The sequence below is a fragment of the Caloenas nicobarica genome, chromosome 3 (assembly GCF_036013445.1).
Source record: "Caloenas nicobarica isolate bCalNic1 chromosome 3, bCalNic1.hap1, whole genome shotgun sequence".
NCBI classification, from domain to species: Eukaryota; Metazoa; Chordata; class Aves; order Columbiformes; family Columbidae; genus Caloenas; species Caloenas nicobarica.
The window spans coordinates 1713290-1736395 of record NC_088247.1 but is presented as its reverse complement, the minus strand read 5'-3'; the positions used below and the strand labels follow the sequence as shown (position 1 = coordinate 1736395).

At 55.1% G+C, this 23106-nt stretch overlaps 1 protein-coding gene across 2 annotated transcripts in view; it reads left to right on the top strand.

The window, feature by feature from the left end:
• The window catches only part of EFR3B (EFR3 homolog B), a 40513-nt gene that overhangs the window by 2285 nt on the left and 15122 nt on the right, over positions 1-23106 (top strand). For both annotated transcript variants that reach the window (XM_065631572.1, XM_065631571.1), the window contains 4 exons: positions 10442-10518; positions 11361-11488; positions 15245-15395; positions 21112-21233. In XM_065631572.1, the coding sequence (XP_065487644.1) occupies positions 10442-10518; positions 11361-11488; positions 15245-15395; positions 21112-21233 (478 nt within the window). Of the gene's footprint in view, positions 1-10441; positions 10519-11360; positions 11489-15244; positions 15396-21111; positions 21234-23106 lie in introns of those variants that run through there.

The window sequence follows — 23106 nt, the reverse complement described above, 5'->3', positions numbered from 1 at the left end:
AACGCCACATGGGGCTGCGGCTCCTCTTACCCCCAGCTTACATTCTGGGGAAGCCCCTGCTCCAAAATACCCGGCGTTTCCTCAGGGTGAGGAAGGACAGAGCGTCTCTGGGGACCTGAATGTGACTTTGAAGACAAAGCCAGGCTGGTCCCTTCCACGGTGGCGCTCGGGGCTGAGCATCGCTGCGGCTTGTGGCCCTGGAAAGCGTCCAGGAGCTGGAAAGCTCTGTGGGATACTTGGGATGAAAGGTGCATTAGAAACGCACAGGATTATCAGCATCTTTTTAATCTCTTTTTTAACCATCTCTTGGCCTGGGAGAAGGATTCGGTGGATGTCTGGCGATGGTTTGGGTTTTTTTCTCTGTGGACAGGATGAAGTGGTGCAGAACACTTGCTCCGTTATGGGGGGACCTGCTGCCTCCCTGGGAGGGGGACACGGGCCACCCTTCGCATCCCCCCTCATCCAGCACTGGCACCTTGTGCTGGGCCGGTGTTTGTGTGTGAGAGGTGGGAGATCGTGGCGTGGGGCCCCGCTGTGTATCTGCGCCCGTTTTCAGCCCCGATTCCATTTCTTTTTGCATCACGGGTCAAAACGCGAGAGCTGAGCTTCAACCGTGGCTGTGCCAGCCTGGATCATAGAATCATCTCGTAGTTTGGGTGGGAAGGGACCGTTAAAGCCCCCCCAGTGCCCCCCCTGCCATGAGCAGGGACATCTGCACCAGCTCAGGTTGCTCAGAGCCCCGTCCAGCCTGGCCTGGGATGTCTCCAGGGATGGTTCAGCCACCACCTCTCTGGCCAACCTGGGCCAGGCTCTCACCACCCTCAGCACAAACAATTTCTTCCTCATGTCCGGCCTGAATCTCCTTCCTTGAGTTCAAAACCATCACCCCTTGTCCTATCAAGGATGGCTGGTTTCGTGCAAAGCGCAGGTTTGTGAGCCGAACCATCGGGCTGGTGTCCCCGTCTCCAGTCGGAGCTCACTGTCCTAAGCCTGGCTTAGGGATTAGCTGCTCCACGGGGGATTTCACACCAGAGCTGGGCTTTGGCTGGCAAAATAACGTGTTTCCCCCCTGCTTGGGGCTGTGCAGTGGCCTTGGCTGTGGGAAAAGCCCAGTGCTTTTTGTTCCCAACCCCCAAAAACTTCCTGCTTCACTCCTGCCTCCAGGAGCCTGGGCTTTAATTCAGAAACATCTACGAAAGGCAGAATGAGCTCCTTGGGCTGACGGCGCTCCAGGAACGGGGACGTAAGGGGAGCAGGGAGCTGCGGGATGGGGTTAACCCTTCCATGGGGGGTTCCCAGCGGGATTTCCTTTCCAGTCCCCCCCCCACTTTTACTGGGGCGGCCGCGTGTGTCAGCCAACAAACCGAATCTCGACCGCCCGGCTCATCGCAGTTTATTTCCTCCACGTTCCCTCGCTTTGCTTTCTGGTTGCCAGCATGAGCTGTCTCCTCCCACACCAGCAAAGCTGGAAATAGAGAAAGAAGGTTCCCCCTTTTTTTTTTTTTTTTTTCATTTTTCTTTTCGGTGGCAGCTGGAAGAGGGGAAATGAGGTTTTTCTGGGGAGGAGGCGTTGTTGGCGGTGGGTGCCAGCGAGGTCCCCACGAGCTGCCCACGTGCCACCGAGCCACAGCCAGCAGCCGCGCGAGCGGATGGGTTTTGTGCTAAATAAATAGCTCTTGGTGGGACTGGATGGCTCAGCAGGGGAATGTGAAATGCAATTAAGCGCTTTTTTTTCCTTTGCATTTTTCCCCCCCCCCCACTTCTATACGTTTTAACTAAATGATCTGCAAATTAATTCAATGCTCGTAGAGGAAAAGGGGCTGTTTGTGGTGCCGGCAGCGCCGTGGGCTTTTCTGAGCTGCTTGGTCGTGGCTCTCATAAGGGTTTGTGTTAAACCCCGATGACTACAGCCAAGTCCAGGGCTTTTTTACTGCTGCATTGCCGTGTCCGGGCAGGATTTGACCCCTAAAGTGAAGATGGGGACTCCTCTTCCTGGCAGAGACGGTGCCAGACCAGGAGCTGACATTGCTCACCTCGAAACTCATCAAGCCCGAGTGCTTAAGGCCTCTGGTAATTGCTTGTGCAATCAGTAATTGCACAAGAAAATGCATTTCCAGAGGTGTTTCGCTCCCAGCCGTAGCTCTGCCGTGGGGATTGGAGATGTTCCCCTGCCACAGACACTCCAAACCACCAAACTCCCAGGGTCAAGAATTACTGATCAACCTCAGACCCGAAGGTTTGGATAAGAAAGTTGAATGAGAGCAAAAATCCGATGCTTTGAAGAGGTTTACAGATGCTGGGTAAGGACCGCAAACTGCGACTGAATTTGCAATACCTGCCACAAACAGGATCCTTCTGTCCAAAGCAGGCAGCGGCAAAGAGATGCCCTGCAGGTTTTTCAAGAGATATATCAATGCACTTTCCTTCATTTTTGCCGGTCCAAACCTAGCAATGCCCAGCACTTCACCCCTGATTGATGGAAAGCCCAAAGAGAGACCGTTGTGATGGTGGCTGGAGGTCAGTTATGTTTGCTAAAGAAGAAAATCAAGAGAAAAGAGAGAAGAAAGGAAAGGAAAAGAGAAGGGAAAGGAAAAGAGAAAAGGGAAAAGAGAGAAGGGAAGAGAAGGGGGAAGGGAGAAGGGAAAAGAGAAGAGGGAAAAAGAAAGGAAAAGGGGGAAGGGAAAAGAGGAGAGGCAAAAAGAAAGGAAAAGGGGGAACGGAGGAGAGGCAAAAAGAAGAGGCAAAAAGAAAGCAAAAGGGAGAAGGGAGACGGGAGAAGAGGCAAAAAGAAGGGAGAAGGGAGAAGAGGCAAAAAGAAAGGAGAAGGGAAGAGGGAAAAGGGAAAGGAGAAAAGGGAAAAGAGAAAAGAAGGAAGGCTGGAGAGAAAGTGTGGCTGTGGCTGGTCCCATCACAATTCTGTCTCTCTTTAAATGAGGGGTTTTGCTCACGTTTTTTGCCAAAGTTAGAACTGGCTGTGGGCTTTGATGTAGCGCTTCTTGGGGAAAAAGGAAACCGCAGAAACGTGCGTGGTCAGCATCTCACAAAGGCCCTTATTGTGTTTTGTGTTGACCATGCGAAACAGAGTGGGGGGTTTGCTTGTTGTTTCTTTTTTCCTCTAAAAACCTTTCAAACTTGCAAACCCTCCCGTGTCTTTGGCTGTTCTGTCGCATCCGGCTCTGCGCTGCGTGGGGCAAAGCTTTGGGCTCGCAAAACGAGCCTTAATTAAGGTTCTTCTCTTAATTAAGCAGCTTTCGGAGGCTGGTCCTGATGTTGGGTGGACCCTCAGCCTCCATCAGAGCTTCTCCACCTACGTGATCTGGACCAGCCAGGCGAAAACTGGTGAACATCTCGCATCGAGGCCAGAGTTTGAGTGAATTTCCTGCTGTTTAAGCTTTTTTCCCCCCTCAGCTTTCCCTCTGCCGTGTGTTGTATAACAAAACCAGGCACCCATTAAGGCGCTTAACTCCCCTTCTCCCCTCGAACCGGTGCCAGGTACGTGATGCAAACCTCCAGCTCAGCCTTTCATGGGTGGATTCCCCTGCCTGCAAAAGGGGCTGGTGCGGTCTTAATGCCGGAATCTAATCACCGCTGTGAAATATTAATTAATTTGGCCGCTGTGGAAGCTTTGCACACGCGCTGCGGTGCCGGAGCAGCGGGCTCGGAAGCTTAAATAATGGAGGGGAGAATCTGTCGCTGGTGTAAGCGGGAATTTGGGCTGATTTTTGTCCCGCCGTGGGGTTGTTAAAGCTGGATTTGATACGTCAGCTGTCAGTGTTTGGAAAGGGGGGGAAGATGGGAATGAGCTGTTCAGTTCTGGGCCCCTCACGCCAAGAAAGGCCTTGAGGTGCTGGAGCGAGTTGAGAGAAGGGAACGGAGCTGGTGAGGGGCTGGAGCACAAGTGTGATGGGAGCGGCTGAGGGAGCTGGGGGTTCAGCTGGAGAACAGGAGCTGAGGGGAGACCTTCTGATCTCTGACCTGCCTGAAAGGAGCTTGGAGCCAGGGGGGGTCGGGCTCTGCTCCCCAGGAACAAGCGCCAGGACCAGAGGAAACGGCCTCAAGTTGCGCCAGGGGAGGTTGAGGTTGGATGTGGGGAACAATTTCTTCCCCAAAGGGCTGTGGGGCATTGGAACAGGCTGCCCAGGGCAGTGCTGGAGTCACCATCCCTGGAGGGGTTGGACAGACGGACATGAGGTTCTCAGGACATGGGGCAGTGCTGGGGTTGGGGTAACGGTTGGACTCGATGACCTTGAGGGGCTTTTCCAACCAAATTGACTCTATGCTAAGGAGTTTGCACATCCCTGCGTGATCCCACATCTCACTTTCGGAGGCAGGACGCGCTCGGGTCTCTCTGTGCTGTGCTCACAGCTTCAGGACAGCGCGGAGCACACAGGAGCTGTGTACCCCACACACCCCAGCCCTTGCCTGCGCCCCTTCTGCTGTCTGGTGTCCCATCATTGTGCAGCCACTGGGGTGGCTGGACCAGCCTCCCAGCCCTTACCCATATCGGTGCCGGCTCACGTCTCGGATGAGCCGCTCGGAGAGGTAGGCACCGATGCGATCCAGCTTCTCCGGGGCAGAAAGGGCATAAAACGTCAGCTTCTCCATGTTGGTCTTCACCAGCCCATCCTGAAAAGGAGCAGCACAGGGTGTGACAACCTCGCACCCACCCCGGGCAAACATCAGGAGCATCTCTGCGGCAGGTTCTCAGGGACGTGGGGCAGTGCCAGGGATGGGGGAACCGTTGGACTCGATGACCTTGAGGGGCTTTTCCAACCGAAATGATTCTGTGATTAGTTGGGCAGATCCAGGTGGGATTCAGAGATGTGGCACCAGTGTGGATCCAGCCTCTGGACCTGCTCCCGTCAGGGGTTCCCTGCCCCAGCACAGAGCTGTAATTTGGGGCTCAGCACCCCGGCTGCGTCAGTGGAAGCAGAGAGAGAGCGGTACGTGGAGCAGCGCCAGGGGGAAGCTGCAAATTTAATTGCTGAGCTAAAAGGCTTTGCACCACCGGCTCCAAGCGATGTCTGGGAGAGCGTTTCCCTGTCTGACACGCTCCCGTCCATCCCGCTCAGCGACGTGAGAAATACGTCCTGGCAGCGACAGCCTTGGCTCGCCAGTCCCGGGCGTCTCTGCCTGTGCTGTCGGTGCCTCAAAATATTTCCTTGTCCCTTCGTGCCGGCGTCAAGGGACACGTCTCCCTGTGACCAGCGTTGCCTTGTGCTGCCCTCGGAGGTTTGGGTCTTCTGCAACGTCCCCAAAAGCGTCTCTGCTCACCGAGGAGCTGTCAGCTTTTATCAAACCCCTTTGCAGATGCTGGTTTGTAGCGAAGGACACTTGGATGAGCGGCGATTAATGAACAAGGGAACGAGCTGCGGCCGTGCAGCCCGAACCCTTCAGGAAGGTCGGCAGCTATTAATTAACATCAGGGCATTGCTCTGAATTACAGAGCTGCGAGCTGGATTCAGCCCCCTCCCCAACTAAATATGGCAGAGGTTTAATGCAGCCGCCCAGGGTCCCCCCTCTTTTCGCGGCTGCTCTTTTCCAACAAATTTTCTTTGCACTGGGCTGATCCAAACTGCTTGAGCCACCTTGGGAGGCAAATGGAGGCTGGCTGGTGCAGAAACTGGGTTTTTAATGTAGGTTTTCCTGCCTCTTAAGTCGGTGGCAGAAGCTCAGAGGAGCACCCGAGCGAAGAAGAAGAAGAAGTGGGTCTGCGACCCCGGCATCTCTCTTGGTTCCCACCATCCCTGGTAGCACCGGGTCCGCCCCTTCTCTCTGCTTGTTTCTTGCTTTCCCTGTTGTTTTGGTCTCCCCTTCCCGTGGGCTCCATCCCTCTGCCCACCCCGGGGTGGATGGAAAATAGGACTAAAGCGTCTCAGGGCCAACTTGAATATTGCTCAGTGACATTTCTAACGGATAGCAGGGACATTTCATCATTTTCCCCGGGCGGACTCACCCGCCGGGTGCCAAAGTGCTGATGGAGTCAGAGGATGGATGGATGTGAAGGAGACTCTCGCTTTGGCTGCGTAAATGAGATTTTGCTAAGCAGATTAGGGAAAGGTCCCTGGTTCTGTGCGGGGAAGGACAGGACAGGGCTGGGCTACCTTCGGGACGGTGGTTTTGCTTGGGGTTAAGCGGGTGACCTTCACGGGATACTAGGTTTAATAAGGGATTTTGTGCGATTTAATTAAGATCTTTTTGCAATCAGTTGGAATGCCCTTATTAAGTAAATTCCAGGCATCGAATACTATGGCCATAAGGTTTTCCGGCCGTGCTTGTTGCCAGAGTGTCGTTAAAATGGGGACGGGAGGGGATTAATGAGGAAAGGCGAGCGCGTGGTCATTTTGGGAGGTGAGCTGGGCCTGTGTCCTGTTCTCAATGGGCCATATTCTGTCCCAAAACCCCAGTTACAGCTGGTACCAGTGAACCCTCCTCCTGGAAACACGTGTAATGAGTTTATTTCAGAGCCTCGGGGCTCGTGCTGGTGTCGGAGTGGCTACGTGGGGGTTACGCCAGCAACCCGCACTCGCTGGGACTGAAAAAATGTAATTATCCTTCATTAGATGACTTTCTCGGAGATGAATTATTAAAGGAAAAGGTCCTTTGGCTCGCTTTGTGCCCCAGCGGGTGTAGACGTGACCTGCCACGGCTGAGGGTGACGGTGAAGAGCCAAATAAACGCTGTGGGGTGTCCCAGGCGGGCGCGAGACGGAGGTGACACACGTGTCGTGGGCGGCTGCGGGAGCCGACGCTGCTCCCGAGCTTCCCACCTTATTCCCTTCCATACGGAGATGGTTGAGTCATGTTTCTCCCTGCCTAGATTTACCTTCTCTTTAAGAAACCCCGTGTCCTGGGCTCTCGGAGCGGCGGGCTGCCAGCAGGAGGAGAGCGTGATGCGCCGCGCGGGTCCCCGCATCCCTGGATGCTGCTCAGCTCCGAGCATCCCCCCTTGTTAGCGCAAACCAGCGACGCTTCGTGTGCTGAAACGGCAGAGATTCAGGCTCAAGGGACCCCCAAAAATCCACCCTGACCCCCCGCATCGGGGCTCAACGAGATGCCCAGCGTCCCCGGCCGCCCCCGCGTCCCGGTGCAGCCGCCGGCGGAGCAAACCCAGCGCGGTTCCCATCGGAGCCGCCCCGGGTGACTCAGCAGCGCTCGCTGAAAAACTCCCTTCTTTATTTAAACGCCGGCTCCTCGCTCGACTGAGCATCTCCCCGCAGCGATGCTGCTGCTGGGCCGGATCCCGCAGCCGCTGGCCGAGGAGCAGAGCGGTACCCGGTGCCCCGAACCCCCCGGTTTGCTCCGGAGACGATGGCTTTGAGCAGCTGGGCTCTCAGCCCCGCACTGCGGCTCTGTGCCGCTGGCCCTGCCTGCTCCTGGGAGATGCTGCACGTGGCCGGAGCAGGTACCGTCCCCTCGTTTTGTGTTTTTTACCCCAGGGTGTTGGGTCGGATCTCCGGGGAGGGACAAGCTGCTGTGGCTGCCGGTGACCTTCGGTGTCATCTTTCTATTTTATTTTATTTTTTTTTTAAACACCTTGTGCCAGCGTTGCAGCTGCAGGGTTTTGTGTGTGTCCCCCCCGGAATGCCATCAAGTTGGTGCGTTGCTCAGGGGTGGTGGATGGAGACGGCGTGGTGGGTGCTAAAGGAAAACAGCATCTGGAAAAACAGAATCATAGAAAAAAAAAAAAAAAGTCTGAGAGCCTTTTTAGCGGGGGGTTGTTGCCAGCCCTAGCGTTAAGGTTTGGTGCTGTCAGGGTCTGGGGGGGTCCCATCCAGACCTGATTTCAGCCCCGGCATCAGGACCAGACTGGGGTTTGTTGCTCTCTGGAAAGTCCTGGGAGGGAGGAAATGAAACAAGGGGAAAATTTCCTCTTTCCTCAAGGTCTGTGCCATTTTTATTCTGCTTTTTTTAAGGATTTCTGGTCCCTCTGTCTGTGCGTGTGTATGTCGGGCAGAACCGAGAGCAAGCAGAGGTTTGGGGCAGGAAAGTTATTCTCGGTTTGATGCCGGAGAGACCCTTTCAGGGCTGTGCTCAGGGAGCTCAGCCCTCTCACTGGACACCAGAGAGTCTCCTTTGGAGACCTTGTCCTTCTGCTGGGCCGTGGTGGGACCTCACCGGTGGCTTTGGGTTGAGCAACGTTCCCGTTCACCCCGTCTGGACCATCTCTGTCCCCCCACGCCATGGGACCGATGGGTCCCCCGGGTCCCCTCTCCTGGGAGGTGCTTCGGGTTTTCGTCTCTCTGCTGCTGCTGAATTTCTTTAGGTGAGGCTTTAAAAATCTCCTGCTTCTGGAAGAAGAGGTCGTGTTAGGTGAGAGGGAAGGCGTTAGCTTTAATTATGCGATTATTATTGATGGGATCCGTGCTGTGTCTGCTCCTCAGCTTCATTCATCGCGATGAGGGTGGGGGATTGGGAACGCGGTTGGGCTCTGTGCTCCTTTCCCAGGGCTAGAAATGTACATTTGTCCCAAAAATACTCCACAGTCACATTTCTGGAGGTGAGATAATCACTGAAGAGGCTGCAGGAGGTGGAAGGGAATAGGTCTCTTGGGTAATGGGATCATTTATGGGGAAAATTTCCAGATATTTTGCAGGGAGAGCTCGTGGCCCCTGCTGGGACACCGGCGCGGTGGGATAAGTCGCGCTGCCTCGGCCGTCCGGGGCGAGGGGAATTCATGAAGATGATGCAGGAGATCATCAGAAGCTCATTTGTGTGAATGGCAAACGAGAATTTATTAAGAGGCCAGTTTAAAGGTACTTTGGAAAAAGCAAAATCGATCGCAAGCAGCTGAGAAGGGAGGAGGGAGAGCAGCGGATGCGAGACTCAGAAATAAAATATTTGCTAGCGGGAATGTGCGGGGGGTGAAAGGAGCTCTTTGCTGGGAGTGCTGGGCCTGGGGACCCCAAAGGGGACCCCAAAACAAGCGTCTACCTCCCCTGTGTGAGCACACGGGTGCCGGGAGCTGGCACGAGCAGCCGTGAGCTCATGCGTTCCAAGCGGAGCGATCCCCGGCTCTCGCCGCCGCAGCCTTTGTCCCCCCGGCTTCTGCGTCTCGCCGGCAGTTGCGAAAAAGCAGCCCCGAATTGCTCACGTGTCCCCGGGCTCACAAAAGCCAATGCTTGGCGGGGGCTGACACCAATCTCCCCGGTGGGTGCAGCACCCCAGTAACACCAAACGCCGGGGAAAATATTCGTTGTGCTGGAGCCGGGGGGTCCTGGCGTGCAAAGCCCTCAGAGCGGCGCTGGGGAGGGTAGCGCATCCAGCAATCTAATTTTCTTTCCCCTTTTTTAAAATAAACAAACTCTGCAGATATTAATCAGTGGCTGGGAGGCCGGGCAGTGCTGGTACAGCTTTCCACGGGGGGGGATGTAGCAGCGCGGAGGTGCCCAGAGATGCTGAACCCTCTGCTGCTGCCACTGTCCCCATGCTCCGTGTGTATGGGAGCACAGCGGATGCTCAGGAGCCCTCCTGGACCACCGGCCACCCCCAAACTGAAGATTGGGGCATCCCTGGCTGCTGTGGAGCATGAGAAACGGGATGTGGCACAGGGATAAATACCCAGGTTGCAAACCCCTGCCTTGGCAGCCCCCTGAAAGCAGAGCAGGGGATGGCGGCTGCGTTTGGGACATTTGGTGGCCGGGGCTAATTGCTCTGAGTCGGGATGAGGGTGATGCCCGGTGTTTGCTGCTCTGCAAAGTTGCTGCTGCAAGAGGTTTTGCCTCAAGGCTTGTGCATCAGGGAAAGGCTGCTGGCACATCTGAGGCCACTCAAAAATTGAGGATGGGGATGGTTGTGTCGGTGTCCTGCGGAACACAGGTCCCTTGGTGTCCCCTCGGGGGAGACAGACCGTGGTCCGGCAGCCCAAAGGTAGAGGGGCAATCGAAGGGGTTTGGTGATTCTCAACAGCTCAGCTTTGGAACTGCAAACAGGAAAAACGCGTTTTCCTTTTGTAGCCTTCATAAAATGCTCTCTGTTCTTTTTCTGTCGCCATCTCCAGCAGCCTGAGCTCTCGTTGTCACTGCACGGGGCAGGCTGTGAGTGATGTGCCCTTGGGTGAATCATCGGAGGAAAGAGCTCGTGGTCTGAGGACCCGCAAAAGAGGATCTTGCAAGACACAGAGGCCCAGATTTAGGGGAACTTGGGACATTGTGGCCTCTGGAGGTTGCTTTCTTGGGTGAGAAAAGCAGATAACCCTGCAGTCCTACGTCAAATGATGCTGGTCGCCAGCCAATTCCCTGCCTCGCAGCTGCGGTGTTCTTCCCTTGGTTTTTTTTGGCTGCAAAACTCTGGGATGTCATCAGCTTGGTGCCATGTCCTCTTCCAAGGCTTCCCCACTGAATCCAAGGATGCGTTTTCCACCAAAGGCACCTTCACGCCGGGGATTGCCCAGGAGCTGAGGATTTTGTCCCTGCTCACCGGCTCTGTCTCATCTCTTGCAGGCGTGTGCGGCTGCTGTGGTGCCCTGCGGCCTCGCTACAAAAGACTCGTCGACAACATCTTCCCCGAGGACCCAGAGGTAGATGAAATGCTGCTTCACTTGACGAAGCTCCAGTGCTTGGGTTGCAGGGATGTCGTGCGACTTTCCCAGAAAGAGCTCCTGGGAGGCGGGCAATGCTTTGGCTCCATAGAATCACAGGGTGGTTTGGATTGAAGGGACCTTCCCAGCTCCCCCAGTGCCCCCCTGCCATGGGCAGGGACATCTGCACCAGCTCGGGTTGCTCAGAGCCCCGTCCAGCCTGGCCTGGGATGTCTCCAGGGATGGTTCAGCCACCACCTCTCTGGCCAACCTGGGCCAGGCTCTCACCACCCTCAGCACAAACAATTTCTTCCTCATGTCTGGCCTGAATCTCCCTCCTTAAGTTTAAAACCATCACCCCTTGCCCTATCACAACAGGCCCTGCTCAAAAGTCTGTCCCCATCTTTCTTCTCATCCCTTTGAAGTCCAGAAAGGCCGCACTAAGGTCTCCCCAGAGTCTCTCTTCTCCAGCTGAACCCCCCAGCTCTCTCAGCCTGTCCTCCCAGCAGAGCTGTTCCAGCCTCGGGTCATTCCTGGGGCTCCTCTGGCCCCTCTCCAGCAGGTCCATGTCTGCCCCTGTCCCGCTTGGGGCTGGGATATTGCTCGAGGCTGACAAGTGGTTCTTGTTGTATTTACAGTCTGGGGTGCTCAATGGAGGCCAAGCTGAGGTTAAATATGATCCTCCTTTGCCTCCCGTGGTGTACAAGGTGTGCAGAAGCACTGGGACAGGACCAGCGTGCACCAGACCTCTGGCATCGCTGCCAAGGCTTGCTGCAGAAATGCTCCTGATGTTTGCCCGGGGTGGGTGCGAGGTTGTCACACCCTGTGCTGCTCCTTTTCAGGATGGGCTGGTGAAGACCAACATGGAGAAGCTGACGTTTTATGCCCTTTCTGCCCCGGAGAAGCTGGATCGCATCGGTGCCTACCTCTCCGAGCGGCTCATCCGAGACGTGAGCCGGCACCGATATGGGTAAGGGCTGGGAGGCTGGTCCAGCCACCCCAGTGGCTGCACAATGATGGGACACCAGACAGCAGAAGGGGCGCAGGCAAGGGCTGGGGTGTGTGGGGTACACAGCTCCTGTGTGCTCCGCGCTGTCCTGAAGCTGTGAGCACAGCACAGAGAGACCCGAGCGCGTCCTGCCTCCGAAAGTGAGATGTGGGATCACGCAGGGATGTGCAAACTCCTTAGCATAGAGCCAATTTGGTTGGAAAAGACCCTCAAGGTCATCGAGTCCAACCGTTACCCCAACCCCAGCACTGCCCCATGTCCCTGAGAACCTCGTGTCCGTCTGTCCAACCCCTGCAGGGATGGTGACTCCAGCACTGCCCTGGGCAGCCTGTTCCAATGCCCCACAGCCCTTTGGGGAAGAAATTGTTCCCCACATCCAACCTCAACCTCCCCTGGCGCAACCTGAGGCTGTTTCCTCTGCTCCTGGCGCTTGTTCCTGGGGAGCAGAGCCCGACCCCCCCTGGCTCCAAGCTCCTTTCAGGCAGGTCAGAGATCAGAAGGTCTCCCCTCAGCTCCTGTTCTCCAGCTGAACCCCCAGCTCCCTCAGCCGCTCCCATCACCCTTGTGCTCCAGCCCCTTCCCCAGCTCCGTTCCCTTCTCTCAACTCGCTCCAGCACCTCAAGGCCTTTCGGGGCGTGAGGGGCCCAGAACTGCCCCAGGATTGGAGGTTTGGCCTCCCCGGTGCCCAGCACAGGACGGTCACTGCCCTGGGCCTGCTGGCCACACCAGTGCTGGTCCCAGCCAGGATGCTGGTGGCCTCTTGGCCACCTGGGCACACGCTGGCTCATGGTCAGCTACCTAAGCTGCAAGGCACCAGGCAAGCCGGGAGCCACGTAGCGTTTCCCTGGCATCGTCCTGTCCATATTTGTGTAGTCTGTGTGTGTATGGTGTTTGTTCCCAGCAGCAGGACTGCCATCATCCCCTGGCCCATCATCAGGAGCCTGTGGCACCCTCCAGGCCTTTAAAAGCCCAGAGTGGCTCTTCTAGAGCCAGATGGAAGTCTGGCTGGCTGTGGGCAAGCAGCTGGGCAGGGTGGCCCTGCCTGCAGCTTGCTGGGAGTTATTCAGGACAAGCTTGGGTGTGTTGTACCCCATGAACACCTCTGCTGAGCTCTGGTGATGTCGTACAAGTGGGATCAAGGATGAGGTGGAGGGAGGGGATTCAGGCCCTTTCTGGACTTAAAAGTGGCTGATAAGAAAGATGGGGACAGACTTTTGAGCAGGGCCTGTTGCGATAGGAGAAGGGGTGATGGTTTCAAACTAAAGGAGGGAGATTCAGGCTGGATTCTATGATGAGGGGCAGCGTGCTGACGCTTTTCCAGAGAGCACGCGATAGGGATGCGCTGGACTGGATGGAAATTGCTGTGTTTGTTCTGTCCCACTCACCTGTGTGGTCCTGACTGGACCCTGTTCCCTTCGCCCTCCCTCCCCACATCGCTTCCAGCTTTGCCGTGTTTACTGCAAGGAGAGAAGCGCCCACCTGGAAATAGTTGGCTGGCCCGATTAGAAACTCCAGGGGAGCACGGGGAGGGCTCCTTCCCTTTGAAATCCCTCCTGGCTTGATTCTCGTCGTCTCCTGAACAAAGCCACGACAGACAAACAACGGCTCAGCTTCATGCTGCGAACTCCAGCCTGCCTTTTATCCTGGGGGAAGAGAAGGCAGCAGCCTGCCGGAGAAGTGCTAGAAGTTGGAAAACCTTCAAAGCCTCATCCACATCACCCGTCATCCGGAGTGACAGGGCATTCAAAGCTCTGCCTGATGTTCTGCGGTTAAGCGGCTGTTAACAGGCTCCGCTTGCTATGTTGGGAAAAGAAAAGGCTTTCAAAGATTTTTTTTGACATCTGATGACAAGCCTCGGCGGGTGTGGGGGGGATATATTCCTTCCTCCGCCGCCTGTGCTTAGAGGCATGTAATTGGGTTGGAGCACGAGCTAATTTTCAAAGTCTTAACTTTTCAAACCCGCTTCAGGCATTTCATCAACCTTTCGTTTGTGGGTCGGCGCTGGGGGGAGCAGCAGGGCACGTGGGTGCCTCTCCTGCCTGTGAGCTGAAGGCAGCCTTGATTTCAGCGCTGTTTGGTCTCATCTTTTTGTTACCTTTATCACTAAAAGGAGAAAGTGTTCTCATTTGAGTTCGCAGCAATGCAACTCACCATCTGTAAGAGGGTGGCTGGGACGTGACAACTCCACAGGTGTCCCTTTTCCCTCTCAGTGGCCTGTGTCCAGTTGTCCCCAAAAGAGAAGCCACTCTGTCGCAATAATAGTGGACACAGAATGTTGTTTTCAGCCTTGTTTCCAATAAGAAAGGAGCTTGATGCTTCACACTGCTTGTCAGTCACCTCTTCATACCTTTTTTTTTTTTTCCCTCTGGGCCAGTTTTAGCCCAGTTTGACAGATGGGCAAGAGCTTCACAGATCCAGGAAGAGTTGGCTGCTTATTTTCACCATATATAGAAGAGCTGTAGCAGTGTCTGAAGGACAGACAAGCTGCAGCAGAGGCTCAACCATGCTACAAGACACCGGAGAATCTACTCAAGACTGGAGCCAGATGTCAACATTTCTGGGGCCTCAGGAGATGGGATGGATCTTGCTGTGTTGTACCAGCTGGAACCTGGAAGTCCAGGCTTTATCAGACAGTTTCTTTTTCCCCTGAGAGAGCAGGTGCCTCCCCAGCTGCCCGTCAACGTGCAGGCAGATGTGCAGCTCCTGCCCACGTCGCTGCCGCCGAGCCCGGTGCTTTTGAGTTTTCTTCTTGCAGCACAAGCTGGTGGCTGCTGCAGGACACCGAGGCTGCAAATCGGCCGGGAAAGGAGCTGGCTCGAAAATGGAGGTTAAAAGAGGAATTGTGCTCGAAATCAAGATATCATAGAATGGTTCAGGTGGGAAGGGACCGTTAAAGCTCCCCCAGTGCCCCCCCTGCCATGAGCAGGGACATCTGCACCAGCTCAGGTTGCTCAGAGCCCCGTCCAGCCTGGCCTGGGATGTCTCCAGGGATGGTTCATCCACCACCTCTCTGGCCAACCTGGGCCAGGCTCTCACCACCCTCAGCACAAACAATTTCTTCCTCATATCTGGCCTGAATCTCCCTCCTTTAGTTTAAAACCATCACCCCTTGTCCTATCGCAACAGGCCCTGCTCAAAAGTCTGTCCTCAGCTTTCTTATTGACCCTTTTTAAGTACGGAAAGGCCTCAAGAAGATGAGAGGAAACGGCCTCAGGTTGCGCCAGGGGAGGTTGAGGTTGGATGTGGGGAACAATTTCTTCCCCAAAGGGCTGTGGGGCATTGGAACAGGCTGCCCAGGGCAGTGCTGGAGTCACCATCCCTGGAGGGGTTGGACAGACGGACATGAGGTTCTCAGGGACATGGGGCAGTGCCAGGGGTGGGTAATGGTTGGACTTGATGATCTTCTCCAACCAAAATGATTCTATGATTTTGTAATATAAAGACCAGTTCAGAGCAAGGGAGGCCCACAGGCGGTGTGCGGGGAGATGCAAAGTGTTGCTGGGTCTTCACTCAGAGGAGAGATGCTGGGAGCAGCCAGCAGCACCTAACACTATTCCAAGGTTATTCTGGGTGTAAAAAATTTCTCCGTGGGTCAGCCAGTGGAAGAGGTTGGCATTTTGCTGGTGGGCACGCAGCGGGTTTGGGAGGGAGGATGAGGAGGGATGGCCGTGGGCCCATGCTGCTGTTGGGAGCTAACCTCGGCCTCTCTGCTCGCAGCTACGTGTGCATTGCCATGGAGGCCCTGGACCAGCTCCTCATGGCCTGCCACTGCCAGAGCATCAACCTCTTCGTGGAGAGCTTCCTCAAGATGGTGGCCAAGCTGCTGGAGTCGGAGAAGCCCAACCTGCAGATCCTGGGGACCAACTCGGTGAGGAGGAACGCGGCGGGTGGTGGCACAGCACCCCGCTGACCCTTCCCTGGGCTTTCCACCCAGTCTGTCACCCCCACTTCTCTGCCAGGACAGGAAGACTTGTTGGGAAAGGATGGGGAGAGGCTGCAGGGGAGGGTTTATGGTGTCCCCTCTCGTGTGCGAGGTTTCTGAGACCCCATGTGCTGTCCCTGCTGTTTGCTGTGAGCTGTCGCTGGTCTCTGATCTCTGCTGCCTTCTCACTCTTGAATTCAGCTTTTCCTAAATGAGCCTGAGCACAGGGGGGCTGTCAGCAGTTCTGGACAACAGACCAGCTCGGGAGGTGATCCCCATGGATTTTGGGAGCTCTTTGTGCTCAGCAAAGGGCTGGCTTAAACAAAGCCGTGGCTTGCACTAAGTGGCTTAGCTGGGCTGGGATGTGCCGGTCACAGACATGAAATGAGGGGAAAGGAGGACGAATGAACAAAGGTGACGTCCTCCCAGCATCCAAACTGCTGGTCCTGGCTGGCAGCCACGTGTGCATGGCCTTTCTGCTGGTTTTCACTGGGAACACTGGGTGTACTTGACACCTGGGCTTGCGAGGCCTCTGCCGGTGCCCAGTAGCTTGGCTTGGACAAGCAGCATCTGTCCTTGCGGCTTTCTAAGAACGGGTTTAAATGGAGCTGATCATCCTTATTGTGGCCTGTCAGTACTTAAAAGGGGCCCATAAGATGGGGACAGACTTTTTAACGGGGCCTGTTGTGATAGGACACGGGGTGATCGTTTTAAACTAAAACCCAAACTATTCTATGATTCTATGACCATCTCTCACCTCCATGGCTGCCTGAACATGGGAGGTTTGCCCCACACGGGCATGAAAAATGAGGCAGGGCTCTATCTTGCCTTGACCTAATGCCTCCTGCTTGAGGACATCTGTCACGGGACTGGTCCCCTCAAGTCTCTGCCGTGGCACCGTAAGGGCTGTCCCCTCCCTGGCTCCACGCCAGCAGCTCCCGTTGAGGTTCAGTTCCGTGCCAGGTGCCAGTGGCCCCTCTGATGCTGGGCTCTGCTTGGACACCTTGCAAGGACCTGAGAAGTGTCCAGAGAGCAGCCACAGAGAGGAGGATCAAAGAATTATAGAACGATTTGGGTTGAAAGGACCTTCCCAGCTCCCCCAGTGCCCCCCCTGCCATGGGCAGGGACATCTGCACCAGCTCAGGTTGCTCAGAGCCCCGTCCAGCCTGGCCTGGGATGTCTCCAGGGATGGTTCAGCCACCACCTCTCTGGCCAACCTGGGCCAGGCTCTCACCACCCTCAGCGCAAACAATTTCTTGCTTGTATCCAGTCTGAATCTCCCCTCCTTTAGTTTCAAACCATCACCCCTTGTCCTATCACAACGGGCCCTCCTCAAAAGTCTGTCCCCATCTTTCTTGTGGGCCCCTTTTAAGTCCAGAAAGGCCGCACTAAGGTCTCCCCGGAGCTTCTCTTCTCCAGCTGAACCCCCCAGCTCTCCCAGCCTGTCCTCCCAGCAGAGCTGTTCCAGCCTCGGGTCATTTCTGGGGCTCCTCTGGCCCCTCTCCAGCAGCTCCATGTGTGTCCTGTGCTGAGGACCCAGAGCTGGCCCAGCACTGCAGGGGGGTCTCACAGAGCAGAGCAGAGGGGCAGAATCACCTCCCTCTTGTTTTATTGAGGAGTCCAGATCAGGAATGATGGTTTAGTGATGCTTTTTTTTTTTTGGGTTCTCACTGGTGGCAGCATTCAGAGGACAAACAGCACTGAAAACTTGTGGGCTTTTATAGAAAAGTGAGTAATGATAATGAGACACTTCTTCCTCTGTCTGCTAATGAGAAATGTGCCTCAGGCTCGTGCTTAATTAGAGGGTGCTGTCTCAAGCAATCTTCACAATAACGGAGCTGATGGCGAAGGCGGGAGGAGGTTGTTTATAGAAACCTGCTCCGTGTGAGTCACTCTCCGCGGCGTGAAAATCTGGCTTGGAACACATCTCCCACCTCACCGAGGGGTTGGGCTGCGCAGGGGCTGATCCCGGGGACCAGCCCGCCCGGATCCACGGCCGCAGCGAAAATCCAACATCCCCTGATCGCTATAACCCCATCCTGTAATCCCCAGGGTGAACATATGGAGCTGCAGCTTCAATCCACTTTGGTTCCTCATCCTCGTTAGGGCAACCTCCCCGCTTTGGGTAGGAACCATCTAATTTCCAGCTCCATGTCATTTCTATTTTATTTTCCCTTCGAACCAACATTGATCTTCCATTTAAACGGCTCTTCCCCCGCCTTGATGTTCCTCTTCTGATGTATTTATGTCTGATGTATTTCTAGGAGGCGGCGTTATCCCTTCCCAGCCGTTGTTTTGCTTCTCCTCGCGCTTCCCCGCGCTTGCTCTCTGCTCTCCCAGCCGTGTTGCAGTTGCAGCTTCTTGGCTCCAGGCACGGGAACCCCAAGCTGCCCAGCCCTGCGCCCCCACAAACCAAAGCAGAAATAGTGTTGCATTTCAATGTTTTAAACTGTTTTCTTAGTGGAAAAACGACGTAAAGCTGCAAAGCAGCTTTTTGGCTGGGATGCGTTGCCTGTTAGTGAAAATAAGTTGCTTTCCCTGAAGGTTTGATGCCTCCTTTCCTGCCAGTGCAGCTCTCAGTGGGTCATTTCCATGTATCCTGGTGCTGCTTTTTGTTTCTGGATGGTTCAGAGAAAGGAATGAGGCTGGAGCACAAGTGTGATGGGAGCGGCTGAGGGAGCTGGGGGTTCAGCTGGAGAACAGGAGCTGAGGGGAGACCTTCTGATCTCTGACCTGCCTGAAAGGAGCTTGGAGCCAGGGGGGCTCGGGCTCTGCTCCCCAGGAACAAGCGCCAGGACCAGAGGAAACGGCCTCAAGTTGCGCCAGGGGAGGTTGAGGTTGGATGTGGGGAACAATTTCTTCCCCAAAGGGCTGTGGGGCATTGGAACAGGCTGCCCAGGGCAGTGCTGGAGTCACCATCCCTGGAGGGGTTGGACAGACGGACATGAGGTTCTCAGGGACATGGGGCAGTGCCAGGGCTGGGGGAACGGTTGGACTCGAGGGTCTTCTCCAACCAAAATGATTCTGTGATTCAATGTCCTGTAGTCACCCTCGCAGGGACAGCCGCCTCTTGGAAAAATGCAACAGTCTGTGAGCGAGTGGCGGAGTCCTAAAAATGTCCCATTGGCAGAGCAAGGAGGCTTCGAGGCCCGTTTGTCTCTGCTCTTGGCTGCTTTTTCTAAGTTCTGGCCCTGCTACAGATGGGTGCAGGGAGGGCAGCTGCCTCCAGCTGTGGGCAGATGTGACCCCCGTGCCACATCCAGTGTCACTGGGCAGAGTGGCACCGGGCCAGGAGCTGAACCGGTTGGGTGCTGGCGTGGATGGGTCGGCTGGCAATCCCCGGGGCTTTGGGCAGGGATGAGCTGGTTCCATGATGGGACAAAATGAGCTGCTGTCCCTTGTGTGGGTGTGGGGTTGATACCTGCAGATACTGGCTGTGGAGAAGCCATTTTTCTCCTTGATTTCACAATACTTTTTGGCCATGGGATGCTTGGGACGGCTCTCCCAGAGCTGCCGCGGGGATCCCCGTTACTGCTCCTTGTTCTGCATCCTTCCCTCACCTCCGGTCGCACGTCGAGTTGCCATGAGCTGAAAAAAAAAAATCTAAAAAACCTACTTTGAGCTCTGCTTGGTACGGAGGTTCCTTATATAACAAACCTGCATTTTTCTGGTGAGTAAGAGGAGTTTATCAGTTGGAGCCGGTCCCTGCACTCTGGGAATGGTTCCTGGCGGGGCTGAGCTTGCTCAGAGCCAGACTTTGCAGCTGCTGGTATTAATAGCAGCGGGTACACGCTCATCAGCGCCAGCGTGATGGACTGAGATGGGTGGGATGGCTGTGCCAGCTGTGAGGGGCACCGGGGGGGTGCTGCTGCTTCTCTTCTGGCAGGGCTGGATGTCAAAAAATGCAGAAAGCAAGAAGTGAGAAAAGCCCGCTGATAGAATGGGGGTGAAGAAGGAGCTCCCGTGTGGCTGGGCATCTGCAGAGCGTGCTGAGCACCCTGAGAAGTGCCAGGTGGGCACGTAACCCCTTGGAGGTGGGTTAGGTCATAGAACGGTAGAATCGTTTTGGTTGGAACAGACCCTCAAGATCATTGAGTCCAACCATTAACCCACCCCTGGCACTGCCCCATGTCCCTGAGAACCTCATCTCTGTCTGTCCGACCCCTCCAGGGATGGTGACTCCAGCACTGCCCTGGGCAGCCTGTTCCAATGCCCCACAGCCCTTTGGGGAAGAAATTGTTCCCCACATCCAACCTCAACCTCCCCTGGCGCAACTTGAGGCCGTTTCCTCTGGTCCTGGCGCTTGTTCCTGGGGAGCAGAGCCCAACACCCTCCATGCTACAACCTCCTTTCCCAGCTGAAAGAGAAACCCAGTAGTTGTAGTACCTCGATCCAGGACAGTTTGAGTGATGTGGGATCGCTCGGTGCGACTGCAGAGCTGTCGTAAGCAATGGAGCTGCACCAGCATCGCATCTCCCAGTAACACTGGGAGAGCAGTGAACAGCCAGGGTGGTTGGGGGGTTGCTTGGACAAGGACCATCCTGTCCCTTAATTGTGCAAATGGCCTCAGTGCAGCACAGGAGCACAAAGTCATGGAATCACGGGATGGTTTGTGTGGGAAGGGACCATTAAAGCTCCCCCAGTGCCCCCCCTGCCATGGGCAGGGACATCTGCACCAGCTCAGGTTGCTCAGAGCCCCGTCCAGCCTGGCCTGGGATGTCTCCAGGGATGGTTCAGCCACCACCTCTCTGGCCAACCTGGGACAGGCTCTCACCACCCTCAGCACAAACAATTTCTCCCTCATGTCTGGCCTGAATCTCCCTCCTTTAGTTTAAAACCATCGCCTCTTGTCCTATGGCAACAGGCCCTGCTCAAAAGTCTGTCCCCATGAAAGCAGCCAGCAGATTTCTCTGCCTAAATCTTGGCAAGCAGCTGCTTACACCCTTGCTCCGAGTGGGAGGATGAAGCACAGAGACTCAGTGGCACATTTTTGTCCCAGGTCAAGGATAAACCTCATCCCTTCGCAGCACCCGGTGCTCTTGGGTGGATACAGACTGAACGCTCTGTGTGTTCCAGCCAGCAGCTGGTGCTGCCATTTCATGGCAGCTCTTGTTCTGTTGAGATTTTATTTATTTTTCCTTTTTTTCAAGCTACCCCTCTCAGCACGACAGGGTGAGCTGAGGTTCCCCCTTCCTTCCTGACCCTTTGTTCTCATCTTTTCTGAATTCAGGCAAAAGCTTCAGAAACATGTTTAATTTTTCTTCCTCTTTAATTCTCTCCACGAAAGCTTAAAGTCCAGCTCCGTTGCTCCGCTGGTGTTTCTGGCGAGCTCCGCACCTGTTGGCACGGCCGCGCTGGGTCCTGGTGCTGCAGGCGAGATCTGGGATGTGGTTAAACAACCTGCTCACAATTGGATTCTCCGCTGGCATTTCCAAGGCTGTTTTCACCCCTGCAGCAAAGTTTGGGAAATGTTGGCCGGATTTTGTGCCATCTGGGAGGATGGAAAGAAGCTGGGGGCAAATTTATCTCTTGTTACTAATATGTGCTGTGTATTAGTGATCCTTAACTCAGAGCCTCGTCTGCTGCTTTGGAGAGGAATTTTAAGGATATTTTTGTTGTCGTGCCCTCTGGGTTGACCCCCCTCTTTCTTCTCCTCTCTCAGTTTGTGAAGTTTGCCAACATCGAAGAGGACACCCCATCCTATCACCGCAGCTACGACTTCTTTGTCTCCCGCTTCAGCGAGATGTGCCACTCCAGCCACGACGACCTGGACATCCGGACGAAGTGAGTGTCACCCGTGGGGTGTCCCTGGCTCTGCAAGCACATCTCGGGGGGCCTGTGCCCCCAGCCTCTGCCTTTCTTAGAACCACAGGATGGTTTGGGTGGGAAGGGACGTTCCCAGCTCCCCCAGTGCCCCCCCTGCCATGAGCAGGGACATCTGCACCAGCTCAGGTTGCTCAGAGCCCCGTCCAGCCTGGCCTGGGATGTCTCCAGGGATGCTTCAGCCACCACCTCTCTGGCCAACCTGGGACAGGCTCTCACCACCCCCATTGTAAAAAAAGAGCAGACAATCCCCTGCTTTTGGGGACAGGCTGGATCCAGGCTGCGGGGAGCGGTTGCTTTGTGCCGTGATGGATTTGCTCAGTGATACCCCAGAGCTGCTCAGGCTGCTGTTCTCAACCCTCCTTTATTTTCCAGGCATTAAACCCTCCTGACTACACAGGAGGATGAAGCAGGAGCCTGGAAAACACACTAGAGCACATATCCAGCCTCTATTGCTGTGTGGGATACTGTGTGCAGCATTACACGTGTGCCAGAGAAGTTGGTTTGCCTTTTTTGTTCTGAGAACAGGGCAGCTATGCTCACTCTGGCCACAACTGATGACAAGACAAGGGACAAATCTGCCCTTGGGCTTCCAGCTTGGTTTTTTGGGCCAAAACGTGAGCAGTCTGCCCATCACGGGGCTACCCCAGTACATCTTTAAGCGTTTCTCGCCTTCAGTCCAGGGCAGCTGGAGCTGAGAGCAGGAGGCAAGGGAGTGATCCTGACCCCAAAAGGAGGATGATGATGATGGGAAGAGGCTCCCCACTCTTAGCAGCATGAATATTCGCTCAAAAACTGCCTCCTGCAGCCCCGTGCTCTTATTTTCCATGTTTAAAGGTGGTTACATCTCTCTAGACAGCATCGAGGACTCACTTGCTTTGCTGGGATGGGGAAATGCACCCGGGAGGATTAATTACTGCTAAAGCAGCCAGATTAATGTTGTTTACTGCCACCCAAGCCAGGCCTGTCGGGGATGTATTTAAAAAGACCCAGCGTTTGCAATGGTCCTGGGAGGCACCGATGCTGTAGCACCGATGGTTTAGCACTCATGGCTCTCACCGGGAAGCTCCGAGCAGGAGGATTCTGCTGCCAAGGACCAGATTTCTGTCGAGCCCAGATGTCGGGCAGCATCTCAGCACATGGTGTTGATGCTGTTCCTGGAGCTGCGGTACCAGGGACCAGTTTTCTTGCAGAGGGATGAACCCCTGAGGTTCACCACTGCTCACGGAGCCTTGTCTCCGAAGACCAGGCTTGTCTCTTTTCACCACTGCAGACACACAGGGGTTTTTTTCTTTTATTTCCTTAATAAGGAAATAATGCAGAAGGCTCATTATTTCCATTTGGCCTTCAGGGCACTGGTGACGCCAGCTAAATTGCACTGGAGATTGGAAAAGACAAATTCTGCAGCTCCTGTAATTAAAACGGAGGCGCCGCTTCCCTGGGCCCTTGGTCCTGCTCAGAGCTCCTCGTGTCTCAGTCGGATTATTGCCTTGATTAGATCTGCAAAATGTGTCACGGAGACCTCAGAGTGGGTTATTTAATGCATTTATTTCTGCAGATAAGCGTGTGGTGTCTTTCTCAGGCGTCAGCAGTGGGTGTTGAGCGGCTGGTTCCAGCCCTGGGAATCCTGCTGCGCCAGGAAATTTTTATTGATGATTTTATTGGACTCAGAAAGGACACAGATATCAAAAAGCACCTGGATTTCCTGAGCATCCATCATCCCCATGGATGCAGCTTCTGGGAAGGGGGAAAAATGGGAAAACCGCAGCCAGAGAATGGAGACATCCCACAGCCAAACCAAATCAGTGTCTTCTCTCCAACTTCTTGCAGTTTC